Genomic DNA, 8242 nt, shown 5'->3' on the forward strand with positions numbered 1-8242 from the left:
GCATTATTTCTTTGAAGAAAGCAATATTTGTTTTCAATTTGTGTGCCTCAAATGCGTAATTCTGCTTACTTCATAGGATAGTATTTATGTTCTGAGTTGCTAAAGCAGAAAGGCTGAAGTATCACACCATGAGTGCACACATGTTTTTGTCTGACTGCTGTTCTGCCTCTCCTCCTTTATTTTTTAAATCAAAAAGTAAAGTTGGATTTCAACCTTATTTGGCAGAGGAGAGGCAACATAGCTGTTACGTCTCTAGAAGAGACATTAGCATCTCTTCAAGAGAAGTGTCTGTCAGGAGCCAGAATTTACACAGGACAGACGTGAATACCCCAATTACAGGAAAAGGTGTGGTCAGTGTTCATACCTTTTTAGACATTATAGGAACTGACAGTCTCAAGGAACTACAGTACTTGGGGCTTTTTGTTTGTTTGGTTGGTTGTGCGTGTGTTTTTCTGCCCTTCAGTTGGAAATGACGCTGTTTAAGATACGGTATTTTTGAAGCATCATTTGCTTTTCTGTAAGCTGTGGGGCAGTTCTCCTTCAGGAGTGCAGACACAGCGCAATCACTTTGGCCCTTGCAGGCTTTCTGCACATGTTTGTGAACTTTCCTGTGTCCACCAGTGAGACAGGCGTGCTCACCATGCGCTACAGGCTTGTTCATTCCCTGCATATGGGCAGGGTAGGCAGGTAATGGCTGCAGAAAAGGCAGTCCGTAGTCTGCTAACGAGAGCTGTTGCTGTTAGAGGGCTTCAACCAATACAAAGAGATGGAGTAGCTAATACTACCGGACAGAGCCAAACCACCTAGGTCTGGGACAGTTTCTCTTACGGCGTTACTTAAAACTTAATTGCTATGAAGAGAAAGAGTGCAAATAAAGGAGGATAGTGATAGCGCTGAACTGCAAACAATCCTGTGAAGTCTTTGTCATCACTGTCCTTTTTACATGTTGCTTGCCAACCTGTGTTTTCATATTTCATGCTTTGACAAACATCGGTCCTTTACCATGCTACTATTGAATGAATCACATTGCTAGGAAAAAAAATCTCAAAGAAACAGTTTAACTGCTCCCTGAAGTATTAAAATCAGCCTTCACAGTTTTCTCTATGCAGAAATGTTTATAGTCCTATGGATTAAAAATACAGCACAGATAACTTTCCTGAAAGCTGTTAGGTAGAAATGATCCCTATCCCTTTGTTTATGCAACTGGTTGGCTCGAGAAAGCAAAGAGCTTGGTTCTTACTAACTTGAAGTAATCCAATTTTGAGATTTTTTTTTGCGGGGGGTGTTGGTTTTTTTGAGCAGGGCAACTGTACCATTAATCTGAAACAAACAAGGGGGAAAAAAAAAGGAGAATCCTGATATCAATTGTGTATGCTAACTGCATTTTTTTCTTACAGGGACAAGCTGATCTTCTCAAATATGCTAAAAATGAAGCGCTGGAGAATCTGAAACAAATCCATTATGCCACTCTTTCATGCGGACTCAATAAGCCAGGCACTGAAAATGCAGAAATCTCAAAGCCCCGTCGAAGTCTGGAGGTCATACCTGAAAAAGCAGGTGATGAAAACGGAGAATGAGAGAACGTTCTTCTCGTAATTAATGGAGTTTATAACTCTGTGACCAATTGTAGCTGCATAGGACATTTGCTTTGCACTTACTGTTGGAAAATATTTGGAATTTTTAAAGCACAACTGGAGAAGCTAATTACAATCTATTGAAACTGTGAATGTATGTAGCAACTCTGCTTGTGAAGGCAATGATATTGTGTAACATGGAAATTACATTATTGGCCAAAATATAGTATATATGTAAAAGATACTGTAATTCAGTAATAGCGTGCTGAAAAGTTCACTATAGTGCCATAGGGAAATGAACATTTTTTAAATGAGCTGTAACGAGAGGGAAATCAGTTGAGAGAATTTGACAAGATGCCTTGATTTTCAAACGAATTGGATGCACAGGTCCTTTATTTCTTTGCACAATTCGTTAATTGTGCCAGTGAGGTGAATTATTCTTTTGAAAATCAGGTCCAAAAAAGTAGAATCCACATGTTTCACACTATACGTAATTCAGCCACTCAGATATTTGGATTTGAAGTGGTATTGATTTTATTGTTGAGCCATAAATTGAAATGAGAATGTAATTAGACAGTGATCACTGACTTCAGTGCACTATAGGAGAGCCATTATATAAAAGGAAAATGTGCAATCAATCTGATAGCCTGTGTCAGAAGAAGATACATACCTATTTTGCCTAAGATCTTCTGCAAATGTGTGTAGATAATGTGACCAAACTGCAAGCAAAATGTTGTAAATAGTTTTTCATTTTGTGAAGTGAAGTGCTCATATTAAAAAGTTTTATTAGACTGCTCCCAAACAAGTAAAGCTTTTAACTAAATTTTAACTTTTTTATTTTTCAAGTATTTTCTTCCTTACAGAATAGGCGATATCTCAATAAGCAGGTTTGTCCAAAAAAAAAAAAAAAAAAAAAATTGCTGTTCTGTTTTGGTTTTCTGACAACATTAAGTAAAGGTATTGTAGCTGATATGCTCATTGTAAAATGACTATACCAACCTAGAGTGTTCTCTTACTGTTTCTGATTTAACAATAAAATGGACTATATAATTACAGAAGCTAATAAATTTGAAGAAAAACAAGCAAAATCCTACAGAGATCAAAATGCAGTTCTTGTTAAGTCGTGGGGAAAGAGGGGAAGATGGTGATGTCTGTTGAAAAGCATTGTTTTAATTAGAGGTCTTCAAGACATGCATTCTACATTTTTATTTTTTTTAACCAATACAAGATGCTGTTTCTGCATTCAGATAGCAATGAACATCTACATTTGTATAACATCCTGTAAAAGTCAGTGGAGCTCTGACCAAGAACATCAGCATACTTGCACTTAATCTGAATTATTAGGGACTTAAATTTATTTTCTAGTCATCATAAAGAGGGGGGGAAGATGAAAACAATTTGCATAGCAAATGTCGTATCTTGACCCTGCACTTTAAATGTCAAACTGCATGGGTTAGGAGCAGTTTTAGAAGGTGCTAAGCTCTTTTAGTGTCTAGTGACAGACTGTGTGCCTCAGTATTACGATCTTGCCAGGAGCAAGTTCTATTCTGTGTTGTACAAAAGGAAACATTTAACCTGTGGTAAACACCTGCAAGCATTGCTTTTTAAACAGTCCTTCTCTGTGTTGTCAGCTGGAAGTCTTCTGATTGCAGCTGAAGTTGATGGGAAGCAACATGAAATTCACTGTTGCTAACTATACTCTGAGCCAGTATGAAATTAGTCTTCCAGGGCCAAATCTATCAGATCTAAATCTGATTTATCTACAGCAAAATAACTGTGTTACATCAAGATTCAGCCGGGCCATAAATATACAAAGTCAGTTTCACTTCAAAAAAATCCCAAACCTAGGCTGTTGGAGTTTTAGTTTCGACTTTTAGTCCTAATTGAAAGGTGTAGACTGTGGAAAAATGTCAGTACAGTTAGCATTATACTTCAAAGAGGCCTAAAAGCCAGTAAAGCTCCATTAGCAGTCCTGGCCCATCACTGTTTGCATGGCATTTACAGAATGACATAATTTATATCACAAATGAAGCATTTCTGTAGAATCTTTTTCTCCAACCAGGTTATCAGAATTGATGGCTTGGGTATTCGTAGCATTTGTATCTTTCTGTTTAGCACATTACATCCTTGAAAGAGATCAGGGAACATTGAAAGGATTAAACAGTTTGGTGTTTTTTTCTTTGCTTTAAGACAAAAAAAAGGTAAGTGAAACATGAGTATCACATGAGCTAGGGCTGACAGATTTTGTGTGTTAAACTCTACAATATATATAACTCTGCTTACTCTGATCCTGTTCTGTCTCGTTAAAAAGGAGGTTAATACTTTCTCGGACTAATATCCTTATATAGTATCTGCTTTAAAAAAAAAAAAAGAAAACCAGTTAAAATATATGCATTTAACAAAATGATCATTTAAATACATTTGGATTCTAGTGTAGTGCTGATTCCTTAAAATGGAAGTCACTTTTGTGTATTATTCATACTCAGTCCAGATCTGTATGTACCATAAAGCCTTAAAATGAGCTCAGTCAAGCAGATACTTCGAAAGATAATGTGTAGCTAAAAATCCTTTAAGGAGTTTACATGTTGCATGTTAAAAGAATGCAGGATAAACACCTGCAAGCAAAGTATCGGGTTCTATTGTTAACCCAGTGATGATCATTTCAAAACCAAATTTATTAGCATATTTTTCTCAGTTGTATTTTCTTAAAGCGTTCTTTGCATCCGTGATGCAATTTACTTTTATTATTAGTCCATTTTTTACAGTGTTTATTTTAGATTATATAGAAGAAGAACCACCCAAGATCTGGTGAAGTATTCCAAATAAAATTAGTCACAGGTTGACTTTACACTTTTCTTTGCCTTTATTTTCTTAAATGTGCTGTAATACAGTTGAACTGTTTACATAGTTTTGAACTATGAAATATGGAGCCGAAACACAAGTGACTATTTATCTGACTGCCTTTTTTGCTTCTGTTTGGCTCCAGTAATCAGTGAGTGAGTATGGGTATGTATAGAGACCTAAGTCAACATATTGCTCAATTTAAAAGAAAATGTTAATTGGGAAAGGAAGAGTTCACATGGAGATTACCCATGTGGACACTAACAGTGAATTCTTTTTCTACACACAAGAAAAAGGATGGACAGTGCCTGTTTGAAAAAGGAGCATCTCTCTAAGCCTCATCTGTGTTCTTCCTGCCTAACTCCCTTCCTCATCAGTTGTGGTTGTTGTGGTACATAGCAGCCGCTGGATATTTAATTACAGAGCCCGGGACCATGCCCTCCGCCCTCCATCCTCCATCCTCTGAACGCACCAGCCAACTACAGAAGACAACTCCAAGAATTCCCCCAGCAGCACTTACTGAGGGACACTGCTGAGCCTATTGGTGCCACCAAAACAGCAAACCCATTCAAAACGGAGCTGGGGGCCAGGCTTTACCGGTGAAGTTGTGGCCCTTCTGCTGTCGGTGGTAGTCTTCTACTCAAGTCAGTAGGATCAGGATTTAAGTACAGCGTTGCAAAATTTCCCCTCTGTCTCAGGTCTTCTGTTTCTTTACCTTCTCTTCACATTCTTACGTTGCTGCAGCAAGGAGTACTAGATTGGTACCCCGCAGACAATTTCACAAACTTGCTCATGCAGGCATGGTGAAAGATGCTATATGAGTCAAGCCTTTTTTCAGCTACTTCGTACAGCACAGGAATATTTTTATAAGAGTCCATGGCTGGTTACTGTATTCACTTTTTCCTGTTTTGAAGTTGAAGCAGCAGAGAGAGATGATTCAGAGTTGCCAGCATGAAAAATGGAAGTGAGTTCCAAGGTGACTAAAAAGTATAACTCTGGTCTACTAATCAAATGAACTAATCTGAAAGGACCCAGTCCTCCAGTCTTGCAGTGCTTGAGTTTCCTTTCCATTTTTATGATTTCCTAGTTTTCTACTGCATGAATGTTATTTTATCAGTAATGCTGATTTCTTCTTGCTACGTGCATTGTTTGCGGCACAGATCAAGGAACCTACTGAATGTCCTGTGCATGATATAATGATCTTTCATTAAGCCTTAGCTTACCTAGGTTTACACTTGTGTTAATTGAAGGTTCAAAATGAATATAAAGAGTAATATTTCCAAAAAGGGTGCTCATACAGCCATATTCATGGCACAATATGCACATGCAATAGCATGTACTTCACTGTGAAATCATTTTATCCCCATATAGCTAACAGTTGGAGAGCTGCTGCTGGGGGATGACTAGCCCATGGGGTTTTAATACTGACAGCAAAATTCTGAAACTGGTGAAGGCACCAGCTTGCTTCTTTTGACTGTAATGGGTGTAGGACTTCACCACTTTTTCTTCTATTCACACCTACTCGTTCTGACCAATAAAGCTTTCTAACTGGAATATTTAACAACTTGGTTTAAAAATTAATAGATCTACATGTATCCTATTATGACCTCCAGTCTTTTGAACTCCTGTAAACGTTTAAAAAAAAAATCTGCACAGTTCTTACCACCCCCTGATTCCTTTTGCTCTCAGTGTTTTGAAAGCAGCTGTGGGACAGGTCAGTTTGATAATTTTCAAAACTAACCCATATGACGCTCTTTATTCATTACAACTTGTTTGTTCTCAATAAGAAAAAGGCAGTAAAACTCTTGAGGTTTTCTGGTTATTTCTGTTTCTGGACACTATTAAACTTCCCTTTCTGACTCATCACCTCTGTTCTCTGGGTGGCTGTGGAAAGGCAGAGTAGCAAAAAGCAGCACAGCAGAAAGATTAGAAACAGGACTTGAGTACAAGAGCAACAACAGGGCCTCATAGGCTTAGGGGAGCATCCATTGTAGTCAACCGAGTTGGAAAAGCAGTTAAGGACTTAAAGGCAGCAGCGAGGAGGAGGAAGATGCGCAGAATTGGATGTTAAAAAAAATTAAAGAATTTTAGCCCAGGACTACAGGCAACCACAGGATGGTGTGGTCCCAGTGCCATCCTGTGACTTCCCTAATGCTTGCCGGTGGCACCAGAAATGTTACTGGTACCTTGGGACAAAAGCGTAACGTTTCTTCCCTTGACAATATTATCTGGTGTGGCAAAGAGGGCAGTGATGCTGGGAGAGCGGTCAGGTGTGAATGCTGAACTCTTAATTTAGCTTTCCCTGCCCAGCTGCGTGCACTGCTTTGGCATATGTACTTGTGCCACTTCAGCTCATAGGAGTTCCCACTTGGTGCCACTTCGGCACATCAAAGTTGAGAGGATAGGGGGAGGGTATGGGGGGGTGTGTGTTATCAGGAGAGGAGTGCTCGAGAGGTGGTGTGGGAGGGTAGTATGGAAGGAGGCAGCTTGGGCTGGAGCGGGAGTAGCACAACCAAATAGAGATTCAGCTGTCATGAACCTCTCCTGCTTTGTCAAGAGCAATCCAGCCTTGCTAAGCCACCTGCAGTCTGTAGAAGAGCTTTGTGAATGAGCTTAGATGTTTTATTAGTTATCTGTTTCCCATGGAGATAAACGTGGAGGAGCAGAGGGCCTTCTCAGCTGGATGCAGCGTTGGCCTGTGTGTTGGTGACCATCTGGGAGAAGGAAAGCAGCAGGACCAGGAAACAGAGCACAGGAACTCGAAGGCCTGGGCTTTGTTCTCTGGCCCTCAGCTTCCTCCATCGATAAATTGGAGGAAATGACACCTACCACTTTTTGAAGTAGCAGAAGAAACACACTGTGTGACTGCAGAAAAGAAAATAACCCCCACAGAAGGCGGCTAGGAGTGAAATAAACTGACATATAAATAGTACGTCATGAGAAGGCAGCACTTCTTGTGTTTGAATGCCACGTACATTAGGTTTCTCTAGATACTGTTTTACAAAGTGCACTGATCCCTACGTAATTTTTCAGTGGCATGTACTTAGCAGACATACTTAAATGTGCTACTGATTGGTGAAGAGGGTTTTGAAATACAAATCCTGTCAGTTGATTGTAAACTAAGCATGCCTGTGTGGGGTCCCAAGTCCTGGGGAGTACAATATTTTTACTGTCTAGTAAGAGAGTAAAAGAAGATTTTGTTACATTCTTATATGGGCTTTATGCTGTGGCTCACAGCATGACCACTTCTTTTTATTTCAGACATTACTTTATTGATCAAAAAAAACCCTCCCAGAAATCTTAGAAAAAGCTCTAGGATTCAGCTCCAGATCTCAGTCTCTGTCCCGAATTCCAGAACTGATAATACCCGCTGTGATTTTGATACAGCCTTAACCAAATAATGATTACATTTCTCAAGTCTGAATACGTAACAAAATCTTCAAATATCTTTTTATATCATGTACTGGTGCTGCTACTTGTGCCAGGACTACTGAAAAAGACAGAGGTTTTTTGGGTGTAGAAATAAGGATCACCTCTTAGACCAGGAATCTGTAATTGTGGAGGTGGGTAGGGAGCTTCCCAGGAGAGTAATGGCTGTCCTTCCATTTCAGAGAGCCTCAGGCCTGTGAGAGGGAGCAGTCGGCAAGCAGGACTGGAAACAGCATTTCCTGAACATCCTTCTCTAGGGTGCAGTATTTTGTGCTGACATTTATTTGCACACAGTTTTACAGAACCATACACTTTACTCCCATTTTTTTCTGAGTCTTGATTCACAAGCAATATTCAAAGTTTATTTGCTTGGAGAGAGTTGTATAGATTGGCTAACT

General features: G+C 39.3%; 1 protein-coding gene across 1 annotated transcript in view; it reads left to right on the top strand.

Annotated features, from left to right (window-relative positions):
* PLCL2 (phospholipase C-like 2) overlaps positions 1–2657 on the top strand; it is a 105026-nt gene extending 102369 nt beyond the window's left edge. The window contains exon 6 of the mRNA XM_009329506.1: positions 1398–2657. Coding sequence (XP_009327781.1) covers positions 1398–1577 — 180 coding nt within the window. The 3' untranslated portion in view covers positions 1578–2657. The remainder of the gene's footprint in view (positions 1–1397) is intronic.
* Positions 2658–8242: the final 5585 nt, after the last annotated feature.

The sequence above is a fragment of the Pygoscelis adeliae genome, unplaced genomic scaffold (genome assembly GCF_000699105.1).
Source record: "Pygoscelis adeliae isolate BGI_AS28 unplaced genomic scaffold, ASM69910v1 Scaffold8, whole genome shotgun sequence".
Taxonomy (NCBI): domain Eukaryota; kingdom Metazoa; phylum Chordata; class Aves; order Sphenisciformes; family Spheniscidae; genus Pygoscelis; species Pygoscelis adeliae.